The following is a 25,259-nucleotide window of genomic DNA, read 5'->3' as shown; positions in this document are numbered from 1 at the left end:
ACAACTTCATCATTGCATATTAAATATTACTGCAATATGCCAGGAGAGTAGCACATCAGGTGTTTAGGCTCCAATGTTTAAAAACAAGTATAAAATCAAACAGTATAAGACAGCGTGGAATTGAATAGTCTCTCCTCATTATGAAATCTGCCTTTTTCCTTATATTCCTTTCTTTGAATGTATATGCCTTTATGTTTCCCTACCCATACTTTATCGTCTCACACAAGATACTTTCTGATTTTTATTTTTTTATTTTCCTTGCATCTTTGTATTGTTGGTTAGGTTCCATTTATAGGTGAGATCATATGGTATTTGTCTTTTGCCCTCTGGCTTATTTCACTTACCATAATGCTCTCCAGTTCCATCCATGCTATTGCGAAGTTTAGTAGTTTTTTTTTTCTTTCTGCTGCATAGTAAGACCAGCAACACTGAAAGGAAAAGAAATCAACAGAGACAAGAGGGAAGGGGGGGGGGGTGGGGACAAGGAAGGGAAGGGGAAAGTCAAGGAACATATAGCAAGGACTCATGGACAAAACCAAAGGGGAAGAGCTGAGGGAGGGAAGGAAGGAGGGGGCAAGGGAAAGTGGTGGGGGGTTGGCAGAGACAAATGTATTTGAAAAAATAAAATAAAATTTAAAATAAAAAATAAAAGATACTTTCTGATTTTTATTTTTTAATTTCTACTTCTTTGAAACCTTACCTCTCTTTATTTCTGCTACATTTTTGCAGTATGTATCTTAAATTTCTTCTTCTAATCCTACTTACTCTCTTAACTACCTCATATCAATCCTTTTGTTCAATCACTGTTTCTCTTTGCTTTTTATATTTATATTTTCTGGAATTCATGATTTGATGTTTAGGTGATTTTCTCTTACATATCTGAACAAGGAGATATCCATCAGAAAACATTTTGTAATAGGATACAAATATACTATGCATCATTATATTATGGGAAGACTATGTGGTTAATAAGGTATGATGATTTTGAGAAACCAATTGCATCTAAATTTACATGAATTAATTGCAAACATAATAATTATCAGCTATTATACTGAATTACTCAGTCTCAGATTTAAATATATATTACCTAAGAAATATCTTTATCATGTAATAACTCAATGAATACTCATATTTATTGATTTCATATAGAGCTGTATATATACAACCATTTATGAAAAAATCTACTTAAAATGACTCTGTCTCTCTGATGACATTGCTTGCATGTCAGTTAACCTTTTTTGTGTGTACCTCATTTTTACATGTATATATGTATCAGTTTTTCTGCAAATTATGAGTATTTACTATACGCTTTTAAGATCAAGAAGAGCTGGAAAACTTTGTTAGCAAGTCTGATTTTAGATTTTAGGTCAAGTGCTGGTTTTATATAATTCAATCTATAATTCAGGAAAAGTTACTAGAAAATCATTCACTTGTTAAAGTTAAAATTTAGAAGCCTTTAAATTAACTGGAGTTAATTTAAAGTTAAAATTAATGGATTTTGCTTTTAACTTATTAAAAATTAATTTACTTTGAAGTTCTCTTAACCAATTAAGAGTGAAGATGTGGGATGGATGTGAAAAGTTTGGAAACATTAACTTGCATTAATTGTTATTTTTAAATATAAAGTTCCCATTACTTCCTCTAGCTCTGTAGAGGAGAAGAATGATAAGGACATCTTTCCCACACCATTAGACTATTAGCGCATAGCTGTGCATACTGGGGTGGGGCAGGTAGTCCCCGTGCTCTAACCTACTTTCTGGCACTTTCTTAAGTGTGACCATGTTTTTATTTAAAAAGAAATCTATGCACTCCATTACAAAACTTACTCTTTTAAAAACAGAAATGTCTTACAGTTTTTGCTATCATTTTTTCCTTTGTCTCCCCCTGCCTTTTTCTAAGTCCATTCATTAACTCTATTGACTTTGGCATGCATGGAAAATGCCAACATGTGCTCCAACTGTGTGTGTATATGTGTGCTCCTACGCCTGCCAGTGAGGGCATGCATATGTGTGGGTGGTATGCCTTTCAGATTCTCAGAGCGCTTCAGTTCAGATGATCAGGCAAACAGAAACCAGAACACATAACAGAGAAGATACAGTTACTATCAAGTATAAATTTAGGAATTATACCTAAATAAGAAAAGAAGCACTGCTTATAAATTTTTGATGAAAATTAATTAAAATAAATCAAGGAAAACCAAAGTTTACCAGTGTTTTCTAAAGGTATATGTCTACCTGTGTTTTCCAAGGTTTTTATTTGTATTATTACTTTTTCTCAAAAAAGAAGCTCAATATTTTGACATTATGTGAGACTATAAGAACTTTATATATTTGTAAAATTTAGTTGAGAAGAGCTAATACAAATTTGGGCATTTCATTAAAATATTTCTTCAAACTTTATGAAGAGTTTTTGTGAACATTGTAAAAAAGAGATTCCCTGGGTTGGTTCAAAATATCTTCTATAACAAAACTCTCGCATCGCCCTTTTTTCATCCTGTTCAGATAGTTATCTTACATAACAGGAGTTTTTGCTTATAAAATACTCGACACAGGTAGAGCAAATCCAATCATGAACCCAGCCATGAGTGTGGAGGCCACTTACCCCGAAGAGACCATATCTTGTAGGAAGATAGACTACTTTTTCTCACTCAAACAAAAAGACCTGGAATTTAATAAAAGTTATTTTAGTTTTCAGAAAAGTCAGGCTAAATGTTAACAAAAAAAAAAAAAAGAAACAGAATTAAAAAGTTGTCTGAACACTTCCAAGTGTAATTAAAGGTGAGAGTTCTTTATGTAGTTAGTGATCCTACTGTCTTCATTAATTTTTAGCATGTTTTTTCCTTGAAGTTTTTGACATAACATTTTGTTTCTTTGCATTTGTGGCTCCCCTTGATATACTGGACTTTTGGATGCTCAACTTGTCCTAAGTTTTTCAACTTGTGTAAGACAAATAACCAAGTTATACATTCAATAAAGTCTAGCTGATGGCTCTTAATATGCAGGTAGTTTAGGATCTACTTAAAAAGATTATTTATACTTTACACATATGCTTCCAAAATAAAACATTCATCTGTAGGCAATTTACTTCTTACATTTTCAGGACATTAAATGATAGTTTTTCTTACATTTTCAGAGCCTTAAATGTTAGTTTTCCCTGGTGTTTGAACATAATTTTCCTTGAATATTACTGAATCCTTCTCTGGATGCTCTATCAACTGTATTGTTTCCATGATTAAAAAAATTTGTTTATTGCAAGATATTTAGAAAAAAAAAACTAATAAGAAAGCAAAGATGTAGAATTGCATATAAGAGGAAAACCACTGATAGCATTTATAAAATATGGTTATATGATCATCTAACTGCTCTGAAACAAAAATCTACCATGGATTGATTTGTTTGTTTGTTTGTTTGTTTGGATATCCTTTTTATCTGACTTTATAATACATAAAACTTTTAATTTCTTCAGTCTACACATTTATGTGAAACTTTAGGGTTTTGTTTTACATTTTCTCTCTCATTATTATCTCAGGGTGAATTCTTAAATTTGTCAATATTATAGTATTGGCTTGCAAGTATTTACATTTTACATTTTGATACATTGGATAAATGATCCTTGTGAAATATTGTACAATATTTATGTATACATCTACCAGTGTAGTGTATTTTTAATTTTGCTATTATGATGGACATATGTGATATTTTATCTTTGATTTAATATTTAATTCCCTCCCTATCTACTACTGAAATTGTTGACTGTTATATGCTTATTAATTAATTACATATTTGTGTTATTTTCCTATTTTTGCCATTTAATATTGAATTTTTTTGTTCATAAGTTAGGGGTAATATTCCTTTTATGACATATGCAGTTACCTATTTTGTCACTTTTCTTTCATAATTAGTATTCCTAAAAAAGTTTTAAATTTCTATGAAGATAATTCTATCAGTTTTTAAAATATTGATAGTTTCTGGCGCTCATATCATGCTTATAAAATTCATTCTTATCTCAAGGATAGTTTTCTTTTAGTCTTTTGTAATTTTCTTTTAGCATGTAATTACTTAATCAACTTCTTTAAATGCATAAAATGGGAATCTATTCCAACTTTTCAAGTAGCTAGTAGATTGTCCAGACACCATTTTTTGAATAATAGAGTCTTCCTAATACAACAGTGTTTTAGGATTTAATACATAACCTTGATTATGTAGTCAAGAATCTGTGAGAATCAAGTTTTAATCCAAAAATGATTTTTTGAAGACCTAGAATCACAGATTAAATCAATGATTAGAAATGCACACCTTGCCATGGAAGTATGAATTAAATTTTCAGGTACATGTGTCTACATTTTTAAACCAAGTTCAAAAATGTACATATTTTGGCGTAAAATACCTTGGTTGATGATTTCAAGCTCCACAGGTTGCCATCAGTTTAAAAATTTATGGAGTGTTCTCTTTCCAACCACATCATTTTTGAAGAGCTAAGATAGATACATAGTATTCAGTTAGAGGTAGGATAATGCAAAGAAGGCAATAACTCAGCAGCCTTCTACTTTATCATCATTATCACAGTGACACAGTACAAAACACTCTGACATGTCATAGCCCCAGCCTCTCAGGTACTGAAATAGCTACTAAGACAATATAGATTCAGATGGCCATAGATCAGCAGCAAACATCCATTCCTTCTTTCACCTACTTTTTTTTTTCATTTACTAGATATTTACTGAGTACTAACTTTGTGCTAAATACGGTTCTGTATTCTGGGGATACTGCAATGACCAAAACACACTAAAAAATTGTTGTTCCCATGCGGCCTACCTGGATAGATAATTACTAATAAACAAGTATATACATAGTATTTCTAAACCATGCTCAGGCAAAAAATGCATCTGGTGAAGGAAGGGTGCTACTGACTGGACCCAGAGTCATGTTGTATGGGGCTAGAGAAGGTGACGCCTAGAAACATCTGACTGAAGAACATTCTAGGAAGTAGCAAAAGCACGTGCAAAGGTGTGGAGGTGGAAATATTACATTATTTTTCAAAACAATGAATATATTTCAAAATAATAAATATACTCAGAGTTGCAGAATAGAATTGCAGACTTGAAATGGAATTTTAAAAACCATCTTCATATAGCTGTCTACCTGTGATGTAAATTTCTTCAGGGTTTAACCATTTCTATGATTAGCAGGGCAATTAATGGTGGACTTGAACTCAGTCAGACCTGATTCCTTTCATTCAGGTCTTTCTTTAGCAGTCTGTGGCCTATTCAAGTTACTTAGAATCACCAATCACCTGTAAAATAGGCATAATGGTAATATTTACCTGAGAGTTATTGTGAAGAGTCAATCATATAGTGCCTGTCAGAGTATTTAGCATAATGACAATCATAGTACATTCAGTTATTATTAGATCTGATGATTTTTTTAATCTCTATCTTGACAATAGCAACTAACTTAATTTTTATTCTAACCTCACAGAAATCTTTAAAATTGTGTGCTATTATACTTCCCAAACTATCACTTCCGATGCATGGAATGTTATAATTAGATCATATATTACCCTTCTTGAGTGCTCTATTCAAGACACTCAGTAACTGTTCCTGCATTTTACAGTATCATCTTCAGTTACCGAGTTCACCTACCCTTTTCGGTTGAGTTAGTCAGCACAACTGCACTCACAGTTAAAGGCCCTCTGTACTGGGAAAACAGGGAGGGCTTTCAAGAAAATAAACCTTGGATTATTTCAAAGACCTTATAATATAGCTGAAACTGTAAAAAAACCCGTAAGAAATTAAACCTACAAACATGGCCTACAAACCTGTGCAGATGGAGTATTCTTTGTAAACTTAATTCACCCATCATTCCCCACACTCCACATACTTTCTTGCCTTGGAGCCATTGATCATGCCACTTGGAAACCCTCAGTGCCTTCTTCTCCCTTATCTCCATCAGTCAGGATCACACTCATGTTTCAAGATCTGCTCTAAAAGTTCTTCCCATTTTACATTATCTAAGATCTATTCTCTTTTAAATAAAAAATCCCTTGAGGCAGTGTCATGAATAGCTATGTATGCTACAAATAAGAAGCTTCCTTTTGAAGAAAAGGTTGTATTTTGTTGTTGCTCTTTCTGTCATAGTTTCTAGGACTGGACTTTGCACCCAGTGGCCACCCAACATGTGTGTGGGCTCTAGTAATGCTGGGAGGAAAGAACGCATTGGAATGGGAAGTCACCCCCCCTCCCATGGAATTATCTTCTGAAGGACGCACCGCTAGTAGTACAGGCTTCCCCTGCTAGGTATGTTCTAGGAACGCATCTGTATCAGTGAATTCTCTGGCATTGTTGTGAGAGGATGTGTTTGGTTTCAGGGAATATTTTTGAAGACTTTTTCAACGGTTTGCCCATTTCACAATGGGAGATTTATGAGTGCATGTGCCCACAATGCGCTGAGTGTTCAGTAGTTTTTGACCAAAAATGACATGACCCCCTTGCCCCACCCACTCTATTCACCTGATCTCACCCCGAGAGACCTTTTTGTGTTTCCCTCAGTGAAAAAAGGTCCTCAGAGAGAAACACTTTGCTGATGTAGAAGAGGTGAAACATAAAAACAGCAGAAGCACTAAAAGGCATCGAAATTGATGAGTTCAAAAACTGTTTTGAGTGCTGGAAGAAAGTCGCAATAGGTGTATTGCATCAAATGGAGAGTACTTTGAAGGTGACTGAAGTTTCAACATATAAAAATAAATACCTGAATTTTTATTAAAAATTTCACTTTTTTTTGCCTCCCTGACCCCACATCAAGTATTCAAAAGAATTCCTGGTGCATATAAATATGTCAGATCTAAATGTAAGCTATTATTATTTAGTCAACTTAAATAACACTAAGCAAAACTTTTTAAATATTTTAGATTATGATCTGGGTACAAATTAATAAATAAGGGAATTTACAAATTAGCATAATGATTGGGATTTTAAAAGCAGCCTCTGCACAGTATTCTAGGGGAAAAGAATCCCCTGATAAAACAATGTCTACTCAAGCTTGAAAGGACAATTGCCATGTCTTCTCCCACGCTGTGGTGCATGGAGTTTATATCATAATTTCTTATAATATTGAACATTAGTGTTAAAAGGCCATTCATTAAAGAAAACGCTTTCCTAAAGTATTAAATAGAATTCAATTAATGTAAATCATATTAATAGCAATGTTTGGTGCTTATGTAACATCTATGTCAGGTAACGAATTAAGCATGTTATTAAATCGCTGCAGGTTGAAAACAGCATACCTTTGTCTGTCTTCATGTAATCTCTTCCGTAGTTCACAGGCCCAGAGTTCTCCCAGGAGTACTGAAAAGTTGTCAGGAGGTCTCTAAATTGTGGCCTTGGTATCAGAATCTCTGTGCTTCACCACTACATTTCTTGACAGCTCCCCATACATTACACAGTGGAGGGAGGTGGTGGATTTATTTTTTTTCTAACAGGTTTTCCAAATAAATTAGTTATGCACATTTTCTCCAGAGGTAGCAAACGAAAAACTTGTCAGTGGAAAGTGAAAACAGACATTTTAGATTGAGTCAGCCATCTTATCTTTGTATTCACAAGCAGGAAGACAAGATTTTCTGAGTTCCGATGAAACAGTTTTCTTTTAAGCCCTCATTTGAAACTACATCTCTTAAGATAAATAGTTTAATATAAGCATAACAGTTGTTTCTAGTTTTGTGATTTATGTGTGAAGATGCTTACACCAAATTGTTCCTGTGTACGTGTGCAGCTTTAGTTACTTTACTGGAAATTTATGACTCTGATGGCTTATGAACATGAAGGTTGATACATACTTACTATAGTTTTTCCTCCCTTATTGTTGGTCAGTGATACTTTTTTTACAAAATATTGTCATCTTGTAAATTAAAAATATATAGTAACAATTGCAATTCATAGTGAGATAATAATTATAGAAAAATAAAAGAAAACATTAAGTCATTAGTGAATTTCCTTGTTATGGATACAAACCCCTGTTAAAGTAAAATGTGGAAAGGAAGATGGATTAGTCACTGGTTAGAGTCAGACTTTGTGCACAGTTGATTATATAACACCAACTTGTGCTCTTAATTCCCCGAAATAACACATCAGAACAAAGACATGTTTAAAGTAGGTACATGACTCATAATGTCCTAAAGATATTTGACCCAAAACAAGCACCTACCGCATATCTAACATTTTTTTAAGGTCAGGAGTCTGGAGATAATATGGAGAGATGAGATCTTAATCAGTGAAACCAAATGCAAAGGATTCTGTGTTAGACTGTGATACTAACCATTTTAAGGAAGGAAAAGATGAGCATGGGTTTGAGTAAGTCAAGATTTCCTTACATAAGGGAGCGTGTGTGTGTGAAGGTGGGACGTGCCTCTGCAGATGTTTCCTTGCTCAGCACCTCTTTCTCTTCTTCAGTTGACTACCTCCTGTTTGCTCACAAGTCATCTTTCCTGAGATACTCTCACTATGGTGTTTCCACAACACTCATTTGGAAAATGTACTGCAGTACTTCACATGACTTTTGTAATTCTTTGTAGATTTATCTCTTTCCTGAAGTAGACTCTGGGCCACTTGAAGTCAGAGATATATCTTAGTGGTATTTCAACACACGTTGTGAGGTCAGGCACATTAATTTTTAATGTGTTTTGGCTAAACTAACAAATATGCTATAGAGGCAGATTGCATGTTGCTCTGGGTTTGACCTCTAGACCAGATTGCCTTGCTTCACAACTGGCTCTATCACTTTAAAAAAAAGACAATTCTCTTAGAGCAGTTTTAGGTTCCAGCAAAATTGATCAGAAGGCACAGATATTTTCTATATACACCCAACTCCACGCATGCATAGTCCCTCCATTAGCAACATCCCCAACCAGAGTAGTCCATTTGTTATAACTGATGAACCTATATTGGCCTGCTATAATCACTTCAAGTCCATAGTTTACAACAGGGTTCCTTCTTGGTGTTTTACATTCTCTGGGTTTAGACAAATGGATAATAATAACAGGTACCCACCATCATTGCATTACACACAGTGTTTTCACTTCCCTAAAAATCCTTTGTGCTTTGCCTGTTCATCCTCACCCCCACCCAACTCTGATGTATTACTTTTTATATGTGGCATATTGAGTAAGGTATTTTATTTTCTGGTGTTTCAGTTTCCTCATCAGTAAAATAAGGATAATAATAATGCTTATCTTAAATATTTGTTAGGAATATTAAAAGTGTTAAATCACTTAGTGCCTAGCAGTTAGTCAACATATACAACTATGATTATTTTATGTACTATTCCAAGATAAAATGAAAACTTATGGAAAGAGGGCATTAAAGAGTGTTGGAAATGGCATCTTCTACAGAGGACATTTCAAAATTGCAGTACTTGGAGACTGGGTGTACAGGGGTGTATATTTGGGCCAAATTCAAAATGATCTGCAAAAACAGATTGCTGGTTAACCAGAGCCTCTGTGAACAGGGTCACGGCATGTGCCAGTGAAATAAAAGACTGAATACATTGCTTCTGGTTCAAACAAAATATAGCCAATGGTAATTACAGAGAAAGTCTAGTCATTTGAAATTCAAATTGAAAAATTACAAGAATAAAACTTTCCTTTGTGACTGTGGAGTCCACAGTTTGTATAAAAGAATGGTTTAGAGATCCCCATGTGTTAGAGTATTTTTTAATATTAAATTTAAATTTTGCAGAATATGGTTTTGAGGTATGAGAATAACTGTGAGACAAAAACCAATAAAGAATTAATTCACCCCCAAATTTAAGAAAGCCATTTACAATTGTTTCTAATTATTTTAGGATGTGTATCTTAGAGGATTTTAGTCAGCCTTTGCAGATAATTGTGAAAAAGGTGTATTTTCAATAGGCTGTCCTGTGGCTTGGAATGCTATGGGAAGAAGAAAAAATTATAAGGTGATTAAGTGGTTGAAAATATTTAGCTCTCTAGATAAACATGTCACTAAATGAAATTTACAAACAGTTTTCTCTCTGGGAAAAATAATCATACATGTAGATGTATAATGTATGTTATAGAAATGTAAAACTAAATAGTATTAAAATTTATATTTCTTGAGTTAAAACTTTAAATTACATTAAACTGCTTTTTAATCCACCAAATATTTATAAAATATTTTCCACTTTTATGGTAAGTCACTAGATATACCTTATAAGGTGTCATTTACCATTGATGTAAGTAAATAATTCAAGTTGAACCAAGAATATATTAGGGCTCCTGAGTTGATAAAAATTAGTCTCAAAAAATATATTCGCTATGTTTAGGAATCTAAACTGAGGTTAATAAATTCTAAGATTAATGCAGCTAATATATTTTATGGACTTGAAAGAATCTTCTTAATGTGGAGATTCTAACAATGGAGAGCGGGACTTACAAACTTTAAGGGCTAGACTATCTCAAGTATGTAACCTGTCAAACAGGAACTCTCTTTAGTATTTTTGGCTGTCATTAATGGTTAACACTTATCTGCAAATGCTTAAGAGTAGCTTAGTCACATTCCAATATGTTTTAACTCTTAATTTGCGGTATTTTCTTATTTAATAGCTCCAACTGACCTGGAGACTTCAGATATTTTGTCAGTGACCTTTGAAACAGGTCATTGTGTTTGTATCAAATAAATCTCCTGTATAATTTCAGATCTAGATAATGGAACTTTTGCAGTCAGAGGCAATAATTTTTTTCTTACCAGAGCAGATAACTTCGGCTCCTGTTTTTTTTTGTTAGTGATGATTTCAGTTTACTAATTTTAACTTTGTGTTTTGAGTAATTATCAACTACAGTAATAGCAACTCTATAGAATATCTGAATTGCTGCTTTTATGATCCCTGGAGAACAATCTCATGTGATACTTGTCATGTGACCAATGTATGACACAAAACATGGTTTGGTAATGTTGAGAAATGAGGAATTTCCATAATTTGAATATAGTCACACTGTTAGGAAGAACATATTTCTTAAGAGCACAACTCTCTAAACAAGCTTCCTGGAAATAACAGTAAAGTAAATATAAAATAAAATGGTAGGCGCCTATTTTACCATATTCTTAAAGATTTATAATACATAGTAACTTAGTGTAAGCTCTGAGACATTGTGCCACAAAACAAAGATATTAAAAAATCTTTGGGAATTTGTAAAATTTTCCACATAACATATATATGTTTAATAGGTTTAGTTGGGCATTTCCCAAATTAATATGAGCACAGATACTTTTTTAAAATTTTATTCTTAATTCTTTTTAATGGAAAATTTTATTTTTATTTTTTAAAGATTTGTATTTGTTTATTTTTAGAGGGGAAGGGAAAGAGAAGGAAACATCAGTGTGTGGTTGTCTCTCGCATGCCCCCTAATGGGGACCTGGCATGCAACCCAGGCATGTGCCCTGAGAGGGAATCAAACCAGCGATCCCTTGCTTTGCAGGCCAGCACTCCATCAGCAGCCAGGGCAGAAAATTTTGTTTTGTGTGTTTGCATATGTATTCGTTTAGTTAATGTACAAGTTCCCTGCTGTCTTAGTCTTGCTCTGGTTGCTGTAACAAAATACCATAGACGGGGTGGCTTAGCAGCCAGAAATTTAGTTTCTCATAGTTTAGAAGACTGGATTTCTGAGTGCTAACACAGTCAGTTTCTGGTGATGACTGTCTTCATGGGTTTTAGACAGCTGTCTTCTCTTTGTGTCCTCACATGGCTGAGAGACAGAGCAAGCAATCTTTCTGGTGTCTCTAATTATAAGAAGAGTAATCCCACAGGAGGACTTCAATGATAGGTCTTTATCTAAACTTAATAACCTCCCAAAGGCTTCATCTCCAAATGTCACCACACAGGAGTTAGGGTTTGAACGTATAATTTTGGGTGGGAAACAATTCAGTTTATAACACCTGCTATGTAAACAGTTGAGGGAATGTTGTGTGTTTTGCATCCTTCTTCCAGTAATCTGAGGGTGCTCTTTAAGTGTCAGTGGGTGACATTTTAAATGCCTGTCCCATAGAACTCAGGGTTTCGTTGACTGGAAAATCAACTCTTTGATGAGTTAGTTCATAATCTGTTCTTCCTGAGAAGTAAACATGGCTGGGACACCCACCTACTTAGGGGAGACAAAAAGTCTAAACAAATGCAGGATGTGAGATAGAGAAGGTGGTCACATTTGCTATCAATGCAAAAAAAGTAATTTATCCTTCAAAGTTTTACCAGCTATAAAGAAAAAACTCTATGCAAAGGAAAATAATACTAACCGTAACCTTCCTGGATTATTTATATTGTTGCCTTTCAAAAACACCAAAAAAATCAACTAATAAATTAACAAGATCTTTCTAAGGGGGAACTACCCCATTTATAAAGTGAAGATTATAAATCAGGTGGGTTGTTGTTGTTTTTTTTTTGGTGAATTATATACATAGATTAATCTTAGGAGGTCATTTGCATTCTTCTACATTGATGGATCAATTTCATAAGGTTGATTTAATTTGGAAGATATCAATGACTATTTGTACTTTTCATATTTTAGATTCATTTTATAGTTGTCACAAGGGTAATATTTTTACATATAATTATCTGCTTTTTATTAGATATTTTAGTACTGAAATAGAAAAAAGGAAAGATTAAGAGGATAAATTATATCTGGTTTCTGCTATAGATAAAGATAAACCTCAGGCACTGATTAAGTTTAGCCAGAATTACAGTTTGTCTACAATGATGAATTATCTGAAAAACATGGCCAGAGTCACTGTAATGTTAAATTAATTTTTAAAGTTTGATTTTATATTTTATACATAATATATGCTTAAATTGGGTAAACTAAACTCTTCAGATATAGAAAAAATATGTGATTCTCCATCCACTGGTAATACCTCCTAATATTTTAGTGTTTCCTTCTATTCTTTTTTTTCCTCTGCATATTTATTGTTTGCTTTACTTAATTTGTCTCTCTTGTGCTCTTTTGTGTTTGTATTGGCAGGTTTATACTTTACTTAGAACATAAACATTTTCTCCTAATTTCTTCATTAAGATCACTCTTCATGACCTCATAATGTTTAAGTGTGTATGTAAATTAGTAAGCAAATTTTACCTTTCCAATTAGAAATTAGAACAAATGCATGGCTTATGTATTTGACTCTCTCTCTCTCTCTCTATATATATATTTAAAATTGTCATGTATCTTGACTTGGCTTTGTAGAAGCAGTTTACTAGAAAAATTTTGCAGAATATAAACCCGCAGTTGGAGTTTTCCTAGGGTGCATAGATTACAGAAGGCAAATGAACTCTTGTAGATTAATGGAGCAAGCTCCTTTCACCCCTGAATGCTTGGTTGTGTCCCAAGACTAAAATCAATGCTCACTTGCCGCCATGTGTTTTTCTTCTGCACTATTGTCCCACAGGCTATTTAATTTTATTTTCCTTCTCAAAGAAGGGAATGTGTCTTTATTCCTGCCACCCTATAATATCTAGCCCATGGCTTGTTGTACAGTAGTAGCTCCTTTCCTTAGATAAATGGATGAATGAATTGAATGATTGAACAGAACACTTCTTTAAACAGGTAGAATTGGGAACCAAATTTTCTGGAAGGAGTTAGCTATTTTGGCATTTACCAATTTATAACCATCACAATCACTTTCTGGGTTTTATGTGTTTTTCAGCTTTAACTCTCAGGAATAGAATTGATCTCAATTTATCAAAAACTACTGAAGAAATTAGCAGAAGATAATGTCTAGGGAAAAGTTTGGGGAGTAAAAAAAATCTGTAATGTACCCTTCCTCTAAGATTTCAAATACCTCTAACTCCTTTGATGCACTTATCTTCTTATTAATTTATATCACTTTTGTTTGATTTTGTTAAGTTTGGTTTGACTTCACCCTCAATAAGCACAAGAGGACTAGGAAGAGTTGGTAAATATTATATAGTTTTGGGGGAGACAGAGAAACTAGCACGTGATGTATTTCATGATGTAAACTAAGGAAAGCAGTCTACCTAGTGATCTCTTTTGAAAAGAAACCTTTTATATTCAAAAGTGCAGGGAAGGTTGTGCCTGGGTTGATTCCTAAGTGACATATCAAGTGCAGATTTGGACATCTTTAAGCCATTGCTTTCCAGTTTTAATGAAGATGGTTGAAAACACTTAGGGCTGACAAAAACAATGACCAAAATCATAAATTTGATTTCATTCAAGCTGTTAAGGGTAATGATTTATTTAAGTGAAGTCTTCCACTTTGATTAGAATGAGGAGAGTTGAGCTGTTCTGACCCTCTGGAGTGGAGCTTGGTTACTATTAGAGATAAAGGAGGCTTGAAGGTGGCTACTGCAGGGACAGTTGATCATTTCATAGGGAAATATTTTTGCTAGTTGTTTCACTTGACTTTTCAGTTAAGTTTGGGTTTTTCTTGCCAAGAATAACTTGTTTCTAACAAAGCAAACGGGCCCATTTTTTAAGATCTAAATTTAATTGGATGTTCAAGGAAGCTAGGTAGCTTGATTAAGGCCACACCTTCTAGTGAACTGGTAGCGCCAGTGTCTGAAGTCCCCGATGTGTTGATGTGTCGAGGCAGTACAACCTGTGCTTTTGGCTGCAGCACTCCACCGGTTCTTCAAGAACTTTCCTAAAGCTCCTTTGAAAGTAATTTAAATTCTTTTTAAATATTTAACAATGAGCATATCTTCCCTAGAGTCAAACCTTCTGGCAGTTAGTGACCAGACTGCAGTAAAGGCAAAACACCAAGGGGACCTAACCTAGCTGTAGGTCATGAAGGACTAGAGAAATGTCTTGTTAGGAAGAAAACAAAAATCTAACTTCCCCTCAATCAAGGACTTGGGTATAGCTCCAAGGAAATGTTCCCAGTAGTCTTATTCTTAGGCAAAAGGGTAAGTTACTTGACCTCCTTCAGATCTTTCCTTCCATTCCTCTCCATTATTTCCATAGACATCTCAAGACAGTGCTCTCTCCGAATTGTAAAGTAATCCTCAGTAGGGGGTTAGTGATGGCTGTAGGGTGTTACCATCATCAAGAGCATTTGCTCTTTAAAGGAAGGCTTGAAAAGATCTTAAAGCTTTAAAACCGATAGCAGAAATCTCTCCTGGTGAATGGGAGGCAATGTCCTAGTTTGGGCAGCAGATATCTGGGGTGAAAAAAGCCCACTGGCCTTTTTAACCACAGTAAAAAAGCCACTTATAACCTGACTTCTACTTGCAAAGTAAGGGCCCTGAGGACAGCTCTTGTGGCCTGAATAATAAAGTGCTTCTAAACAGTCTCATTCTCTTTCAAAGCAAAACAAATTCAAGGGCTAAAATGTTTAAATCTTACTTCCCTTTCCTTTCCTTTTCTACTTTCTCCTTGGCATTTTGCTTGAGATCTCCCAATAGCTCTATTCTCTTTTTCTGGTTTTCTGGTGTATATTATCCTTAGACTCAGAATTCCAAAGTTTATTTTTGTGTCTTACTTTTCATTTCCTGGACACTTTGAGACCACTAGAATGAATGGAGTGGGATACTTGTGGAATTTGGGGGAAAAGTCTTCATAAATTGTGTTAAAGTTTATTTAAATACATACAGTGAAATTAAAAAAAGGAAATTAAAAAAAAGAAAATAAATACATATGGTGAGCCAGGCCCTGAGCTAGGTATTAAGGATGTATTTAATATAATTTCTGCTATAGTCTTGGGAGTGAAACAAATAAGCAGATTACTACAAACAGTGGAGAGCTATAATATATTTGTTCATCATGGACTCTCATAGTGCCTAGAAAACATATTAACTAGGTGTGGTTAATAAGAAGAATGACTACGGTTTAGCCAAGTTTAGCCCGGTAAAATGGGGCTGAGAGTGGGCTGGTATGAGAAAGGGCTTTGGTGGCAAAGGAGGCAGCATCTATAAACATCTTATAACAGGAGACCAAAGCCACTTAGGACCCTGCTAGAAAATCAGTAGGGCCAAATATAAGCCATAAATGTAGGAATAAAAGGGTGAAATTGGAAAAGTAGGCAGGGACCAAGTTTGGAAGACGTTGAAGGTGCCATGATGGGGAATGTGCATCTTATAAGAAGAATTTAGAATTCTCTTCTAAAGTGGTCACTGCCATGAAATCTTATCTCTCTTCGCTCAACATGGATGGATGATCACCCAGACTAACTTCCGATGAGTAACCAGATTGCAACTTTCTTATGACACTTTGCGCAATCCAGCTTGTACCATAGTTTATTTATAGCGCCACATTTGTATGCCCTCCCCACCCACCCCGCTGACAACCCATGCTCAGGCAAGGTGTTAGCTGCTAAAGACTGAAGATCCCGTTCTCCCCAATTAGCCTGCACAGTGAACTACTTTGAAAACAGCAAGTGCTTACTACTTATTTGTTAAATGAGCACATATATTACATACATTAAATGATAGAGGTAGGATCTTTGAGTCTTCTGATGAGGCAAAGAAACTCAGCTGAGGCTAACATGGCTAATTTATGAAGTTTGCATCCAGAAGTTATATCTAGGCACATATTGACCAGATAAATGATGGAAAAACTTTTTATAAAAGCACATCATGATACAGAGGTAGATAGTGGGAACATAATGCTAAGTATGTTTGTTTCAAAAATTGCTAATATTACATTCATGTCATTCTCATACAAGGATAGTGAATACCTCTTTCCTCTTCACCTGCTGCTTTTATAATGTTAAAAATTAATCTTGAACAATAGGTATGTAAAGACAAGTACTACTAAGCCACAAACACAAGGTGTTCTTATTTACCCTAAAGGCAGATATGAGATGCTATACTGGCAGTTTCTCAGCAATGCCTTACAAATAATCCTAAGCCTTTCCAATTTATTTTAGTATATTAAAAGTAAGGCAACCTAGTGGGGCTATTCATTTAACTAGAATAAGGGTTAAATGATAACTTGACTTATCTTTTAAATGACAAAAAATAAAGAAATTGCAAGACCTTTTCACACATTAGATATGTATTGTCATTTATCATCTAGATATCAGGCTAGCAGTGCGAAGTAATAAAACATATCATCGAAAAATGTGCTATAGGTCTGAATCACTCTTTCATTCCACCTCCCAGCTAACTGTAGTATTAAATCAAACAAGCAGAACATTTCCTTAGGCAGCCATTGCCTTTTAATTTCCTGAAGAACCTTAAAATATCATTCATTACAAGTACTACACATATTTGGTTTTTAAAAGTCTCATAAATCAATAGCAGGCTGACTGTAATAATTATTACAAGTTAGTGCATAATTTTCGTGCTGAAGGCTGCATGCAGAACTTTAGCATATGCAAACGAGGCAATTCAAACTGTGTATAGATATTAATATGAAGAAGCAGGTAACGAGGTGCAGGCTATGAATTATGCATCAAGAGTGGCTGATCTTCAATGAGGAAAATGAATTCAGCATGTAATCTAATTAGTGATGGAAGTCTATTACATCTAACTGCAAAAGCAACCGTCCTTGAAACAAATTTATTTACAGTCCATGTTACCACTTGAAACAACTTTGAAATGATGTGTAAGACAACAGCTTAATTGTAAAAATTTTTTGTTTGTTTGTTTCAGTTCTAGACCTGGAAGGCCTCCTAAGAGGACTCAGAGTGTCACCTCCCCAGAGAACTCTCATATCATGCCACATTCTGTCCCTGGCCTCATGTCTCCTGGGATAATCCCACCTACAGGTAAGAGCATGCTGATTTATACTGAAAATATTGAAAACCAGCCCATGCCATAGCACATATAAATAACATATATTATGTGTATGGATGTCGATATTTGCACCCGCTGATTATGTTTTGTACACACTAAGATGTTACTGAGGAGAATTTATTTCAAAACTGCATTATAGTTCAAAACTGCATAATCATTTCTTTATTTAAAATAAAATAAAAGAAGCTTAATTGAGCACAATGCAGGGGGCTATTCTTATTAATCTCTTCCCTAGTAGCAAACAACAAAGTATTATCCTTATTTTCCCGTTGAGGAATCGAAGCTCAGAGTGAATGGGGATGAATTTCCGAGGACCAGCAGCTGGTAACTGTCACTGGTTTCAGAACCCCTTGTTTCTGAGCTCTGAACTTATGTCTCATTCCATCACTGTTCCAAAGCAGATTGAAATGCCCTTCAGCAAAAGACAATGACTATATCAAATGGGAATATCTCCTATTTTCTCTCAAACTATATTGTGAATACATTTCATTAGAAACATTTGAAGGATGTTTATTACTAAAATTGTGAAAATGTACAAGTAAAAGAATAGTCTTCATCACATAAGGTGTATACCATAAACAACTTAAATATTGCACTGCATGCAAAAATAACTATTTGATTTCTACCCAATAGTGTTGTGTTCATTAATTATTTTATTCACTTACGCATTTGCCCACTTTCCATGTTTCAACCAGACCCTTGAACAAATTAAAATAACAATGATGATTATATTATTATAATATATAATATTTGTAATAATTCTTGCCATCATAGAAATGTATTGAGGAGATATACATATGAATGAAAGCATATAATTGCCGTGTAAAAACAACTGATACAAAAAAGATAAGCTGGCAAGATGATGAGTCTTCATTTTTTTCCTCTGAATTCCCATATCGATGTGTATTTTTTTTCTTTCGTAATATTTGTCTTTATCTGTTCTGTAATATTATCATGGGATATCTTTTTTCCCCCACATTCCATATTTGGGTGACAAGTCCTTGAAAGCAATGAATGTTTTAATTCACTTTTATTTTTGTGGCACCATCTGAAGTTTCTTCACCTTTGTGGACCTTTATCAAACATCAGTTGAGTTGAATTTGAAGCTATTTATTCATTTGATATGTTTAACATTTTCTGTAAGGTACTGCATTATGAACTTAACAGTAAATTATTTAAAGTCCCATGGAGAATTGTATTTTGATGCTAATTTTGCAGGCAAAAAATTGAGACATAGGAAATGAAATTAATAGTTGAGAATGACTCAATTACAGAGCAAGTATCATCATTCCTATTTGTTTAGTTAGTAGTGTTTCACAAGTAACTGAATCCTACCTGCTGCATGAAAACCTAATTGCAAATTTGAGATTTGGAAAAGAAATTGGTAGTGCTTTGTCAAGGCTTAACTATTTGAATTTAACTAGATAAAATTTCCTGATTCAAATATTTGTTTTGTTTTGTTTTTTTATGTAGTATATAAGCCAGATGGAACTAAAATCTTAACTTTTCCTGTTTAATGTTTGAAAGACACAGGGGTACTAGAGGAAAGACCTAAGAATCTTTAACAACTTATTTCTTAATAAACTATGTTTTGGGGATCTAAAAACATAGTCATTTTTAATAATCATTATTGTATATTTGATAAGTTTGTGTTGACTCACATATTACTAAATGCAGTTTCCTGATGAGTGAAAAGTATCCCAGATTATATTCAGATTAAAAGAGGGAAGATCTACTTCCAGATTGCCTGCTAACATTTACCCTTTGAAGGTGAAGACAGTAAATAGTTTATTAGCAAAGCAATGATGAAATTAGATGATGTCATCAGAATACACTTATAGAAACACCTCACATATTCACCGTCAGCAAGTGACTTTGTGGAGTTTGTAACTAACTGATGATCATATGTCAAAACACAAAATTAGCATATTAGGTTATTTTTGATAGACCTTTTTCTGGTTTGGTGAGCAGAGACACCGAAGATTATTATACTTGATTCATGTTTATGAACATTCATTTATGAATTAAAAACATTTCATATATTTCAATTGTTGTGTTGTTCTTCTCAGACTTGTTTTAATTTTTTTTTACTTTTGTTCTATATACTATCTTGTCAACCCAGAAACTAGAATTTCTTTTGAGCTTATTTAGCATTGTATTGAAAAAGACCTCAAATGCTCATGTTCTAGAGAAGGATGAAGAAATAGTTGCTCATTAGGAGAGTAAACTGATTTGAAAAGTGGGTCTTCAACAGTCCGATGCTCTGTATAGCTCAGTGGAAGGCTTTAAGACAAGCTTCTTATTGCCTGTTTTACTTACTTTCAACTTTTAGAGACTGGTCCAAAGATTTGAAACTGCCAGAAGTTTGACTGTTGCTCATGAATGGTGTTATCTTAATATATTCAATATGATTACTTTTTTTACATAAAATGTTTCAAGCCAGAGAAGTTTAGATTTTAGGGGATATAGAATAGCCCCATCCCCTAAATTGTTTACTATCTGAAAACATTGACCTGAAATCTAATGGTGTTAAAGAAATCTTACAATTCTCAAAAGAGTAACAATTTTCTTCCAAGGAGAACTTAGTATCTTGTACAAATATGACTCAACATGAATATATACACTTTTACATCATTTATATTTGCCACATTCTTTTTCTTGTATTTGTTACTTTCTTAGAAAATAAAATGCCATTTTTTTCTTCCTAAAATGGGATTAGTGAAGTGTGTTATTTATTTATTTTTTAAACTCAATGAAAAGCTATTTATCAATACTGCTGACATTAAGTGAGCTAATCTGATGGCATTTTTACCATGACATGTGAGTTTAGAATTTTAAAACTTTGTTTCCAAGGCTATATAGTATATTAATATCTTTAAAAGACTTAGAAAGCAGGTTTCTAAAGCTACCAGAACAAATAAATAAACATGTAAGCCTCAAAAAAACAAGAAAATAAACCCCTTTCCTCAATTTCAAACGCTCTCTGAGATTTAAATTTTAGCTTACCTATGAACATTGACCTGTACTTCTGTATTCTCAGTATTAAGTTTTGAAAAGCACAACAGACGTAAGTTTGCTTTCAAAGTTGCCAGAATTGGTCCTGTGAAATGGAAAAGTTCATTAATTTTGACAAATTTATAAGAACCTATCAATTTTTTCCTAATCATTCCTTCATTTTTCCTTTTCAACAATTGAGCATTGGAGTTAAATATGTTTTCCTGGAGACATCTGTTGTTTCTTTCCAGAAAAAAATGACTACTTTAATATTTTGAAGTCTTTTCCCACTCTGATATTATGATGTTAGTGTATTTTATTTATTTGTCTGTTTGTTTTTGCTTTTTCACTGCATGAAGTGGAATTATGTTGTTTAAGCTTTTAACGTGCTTCTCCAACACCAGGGCTGTTTCCACACGAGAATTGCTTTTTGAGGCATCTAACACAGTGTTCCAGAACACATCACCTTCACCTCCATTTAAGTTATTGGAGCTATGTCCCATTTTGAACTTTAGTTTGAACAGGAATGTGCAATTAAAGAAAAAAGAAAAATGGCCTTTGAGATTGCTTTATGAAAATTTCATTTGTTTGTTATTTTGGTTCCTTGAGTGGACTTCTGAGTAACCTTGGAAGGGGGTGTGGGCAGATAGTGATAATTTCCAAAATTTATGGTTGTCACCAGGTGCCATAGCAACCAGCAGTGGAAGTTAATGAAAGAAAGAAGGTTCTTTGTGGAGCTTCACAATGCAATGCCCCCTGTCGTGCTCCCTGCGTTCGTTTGGACTGAGCACATATCATAAATCATTTTTGATCATAAATACCAGTTTGGAATAAATTCCTCCTAGCAACAGAGTTCCAATAACATTCATACTTTTTATAGAATTATGTGTATTTTATAATTAAAGAAAAGGTTATTTAGGGGTTCTGAATACTCCCCTCTTGTGCCAGGAATGCAATTTGGCTAGCGTATTTGACCAGCCTCCTGATTTTTATCTTTAGGGCAGGATGAAAGCTAGTTTGGAAATATAATTTTATATAAGTACAGTGAGTCCCAAATGTTTGCACTTGACATTAAAAGTTATCTAATTCCTAAGTTTTTTCAAATACACTCAAATTAAATAAATGAATAATGTATAGTTTTGCTTCTTGGGCATGTCTGTTCTCTCACTATGACCTTGGAGGCACAAAACGAATATGCGTACAGGATAAAGAAAGCAATTGTATACACATTTGTGCTATGTTTAAAAGGTAAGAACTTATAAATGCAATTTTTATCATTTTGGAAAAAATACTAGATTAGAACAATATTAAGTGAGCATTAATCCCATTGAAACGTTCTTATCTTTTAAAGAAAAGATGATAGGAAAGTATTTCTATATGGATTTACAATTCAAAAACCTATTTTTAAAGTTTATAGTTCTAATTTTCTTGCTAAATGTTCACAATCAACAACAACATTCGTACTACCTCTTTTTGTATTACTAACATTTGTAATATTTTAATCCATTAAACATTTCAGCTTCTGAGGGAAAAGTTCATAGTGTGGAAATGTGCCTTGTCTGTTGAGAAGTTTTTTATAACAAGCATTGTATTCCCTGGGCACGCTCACAAGTAAAGATAACAGAAGAATGCACAAATAAAACACCCTGAACCTAAACACTAGACTTCATGTAATTTATTTAGTTTTAGAACTTGTATTGGGCACTCTGTTAATGTCCTGTGGCTTCCGCAAAAAAATTATCTTGTCATTATTCTGGAGCAGTCTGAAATCAGTACTACTGAACCAAAACAAGATGTCAAGAGGTTAGCAGGGCCACACTGCCTCTCAAGGTTCTTTGGGAGCTCCTTTCCTTGCCTCTCTGGGCTTCTTGTAACTACAAGCGTTCCTCAGTTTGTGGTTGCATTGCTCAAATTGCTGTCTTCTTGAGTGTGCGCGCGCGCATGCGCCTGTGTGTCTGATTATAAAATTTCCCACTCCTGCTCACTTGTGAGGATACTTGTGATTGTATTTAGATCTCATCAGATAACTCAGGATAAAGTCATCTGAAGATCCTTAACGTAGTCTCATCTGCAAAAAACCTTTTCCCATACAAAGTAGCATTCACAGTTTCTCTGGATTAAGAAATAGAAAAAACTTTGAGGGCCATTGTCAGCCTGCTCCATCCAGCAAGAGCCTGGGCAAAGTATTGTGAGGGGCCCAAGTATGGTGTGGCAGACATGCGCACAGACAGCCTGTGGGAGATTTGGATAGTTTTTTGCCCCCTCAGTTTCCCAGTATGTAGAGTATTGCTTAGAACAAAGCAGATATTCAAGATAAATATTTGTTCCATGAATGCAGCTAATACATCTTTAGTAAAGAGTTTCTGAGAAGAATTATTAAGCTTCAGAGATACAAATTTAAACACTGGTGTTATAATGCAGCTTATAAAATCCCATTAAGTATGGTTACGCTCCAGATTAAAGATTCAGAGGTTAGAGCTTAAAGGAGGTGTACTAAGTTAAGTGGAGGGCATTATTTATTGGTTTGTTTATGGGTTATGATGGCTACATTTAAGCATGATCATCAACAATTGATGAAATTTATATCCCTAAATTAATGCTCTAGAGAAGCAATATTTACAGAAATAAAATGGCAAAGCAGAACATATTAGTCTTTAAAATTCCTGCATATCACTGTATTATGCACTATACTATATAATTCTTAAGGATTAGAATACTCATTGTGCCTGTAGTATTTTGATATAGAACTAATGTAGTGCATATATGAATAAAATACAACTCATAATTCAACTGAATGCAAATATATCTTTGGTATGAGGAACTAGATGATAATTTTTTTATTTTATTAAATATATAATATACATCATTTAAACATTTTTACTTATTTATTTTCAGAGAGCGGGGGAGGGAGAGAGAAAGGGAGGGAATCTCATCGATGTAAGAGAGAAACTTTGATTGGTTGCCTTTTGTACATGCCCCAACCTGGAGCCGAACCCAAAACCTAAGCATGTGAACTGACTGGGCATCAAACTGGTGACCTTTTGCTTTTGTGGGACCATGCTGAACCAACTGAGCCACACTGGACAGGGCCAATATATAATATACATTATAATAAAGCATTTCAGTCAAGTCACAATATGCTCTGGGCCTGTTACTAGCATAGAAACTGATAAAAAGTATTTTTTCTAAGATCTTAGAGCAAAAATCTGTTGCTTTTAGATTTAATGAAATAACTACATATTACTAGATTTGTGGATTAGCCTCTTGTCTACTTAATTTACAAGAAAATTACAGCCCTTTCTTCACTAATTTGTTTCTGTCTTCCAAGTTTCTATTGAGTTTTGCAGGCTCATATGCCTACCATGGGCCATACTAAGAGTTATAATCTGCTTACACGTCTTGCTCAGTAGATTTACAGTAATGAAGTTGCTAATATCCTTAATTGACTAATTGCAAGGTATTATTTGCTTCTTTTTAGTAATATGATGCCTCCTTTGACAGAAGAGAAATTTATTTACATTAAGAAAAGCAAATCAGATTTTAAGAGTCAGTTATTGATTATAATAGTGGATGATGTGTGGGTGACCTGAGGTTTTGTGGATGGTCTATTTATTTGTGAGGTTCTCATATAGAGTGCTAATCCCTTGGATATACAATATGTCCTATGTTGTTTTTTATCACTGGCTGCAATTTCTTGACCAGGAGGAGGTGCTTTTTTCATTGTGTTTTCTTCCCTAAGCAAGAAATAGAAATAGAATGTATTTTTGATTCAGAAGAAATAAAAGTAAAAAAATACAACTCTGCTGCGGATACATTTTGCATTTTCTTAAGGTGTTGTGGAACAAACGTCATGGGAAACAAGATAAACAGAATTATTTTTTCCATCTCCTCTGTCTCTGGTAGCATTCCCTTCTGAGGCAAACTTCAAAGTTTGACCTCCTTCCCTCAATGATGTATGTAATGCAAGTTTATTATTCAAGTTTTAGCCACATCATGCTCACATTTCTTTATATTTTCTCCATGCACATTAGGGGATACATTTCACAACTTTACTCTCCCCTTTGTAAAGAAGTAGAATTGCTCATTGAAAGTGTTGACAGGGCCAAACATTTCAAGTGAACTTGGCAGATGTCAGAAAGATAGCAGTATTCATAAAATTTGGCATTCAGTGTCCTAAAACATTTACTGCCCTAGCCATGAATGATCACGAGACCTGATCGGAAAACGTCATAAAAACACGAAAAGACTTTACTTGGTTATGTAATCATGTAAATCAACATTGTAATAGGACTCCTAAAAGTGTTAATATAAACCCAACCTTAATGGATAAAAATATAAAATCCAGGTAAAGGGAAACAACAATACCATTTTACTCTGCACTTCAAATGACATGTGGAATATTATCTTCAGTCATGGCACCACAGTTCTTAGTAAGACATTGACAAACTGGTGAGCATGAAGAGAATAGCCTAGAATAATAGGGATTTGGAAATGATGTGGTGCGTAGTCTTAAGAAGATGTGCAGAGAGTCTGAAA

At 34.1% G+C, this 25,259-nt stretch overlaps 1 protein-coding gene across 1 annotated transcript in view; it reads left to right on the top strand.

Moving 5' to 3' along the window:
- DACH1 (dachshund family transcription factor 1) overlaps positions 1–25,259 on the top strand; it is a 389,583-nt gene that overhangs the window by 147,965 nt on the left and 216,359 nt on the right. Inside the window, exon 2 of the mRNA XM_054586415.1 lies at positions 17,586–17,701. Coding sequence (XP_054442390.1) covers positions 17,586–17,701 — 116 coding nt within the window. The remainder of the gene's footprint in view (positions 1–17,585; positions 17,702–25,259) is intronic.

Source organism: Pteronotus mesoamericanus, unplaced genomic scaffold (genome assembly GCF_021234165.1).
Source record: "Pteronotus mesoamericanus isolate MK-2021 breed Mesoamerican mustached bat unplaced genomic scaffold, CSHL_Meso_final contig_94, whole genome shotgun sequence".
NCBI lineage: Eukaryota > Metazoa > Chordata > Mammalia > Chiroptera > Mormoopidae > Pteronotus > Pteronotus mesoamericanus.
The sequence above is the reverse complement of the archived record's forward strand: the minus strand, read 5'-3'. Positions and strand labels throughout refer to the sequence as shown.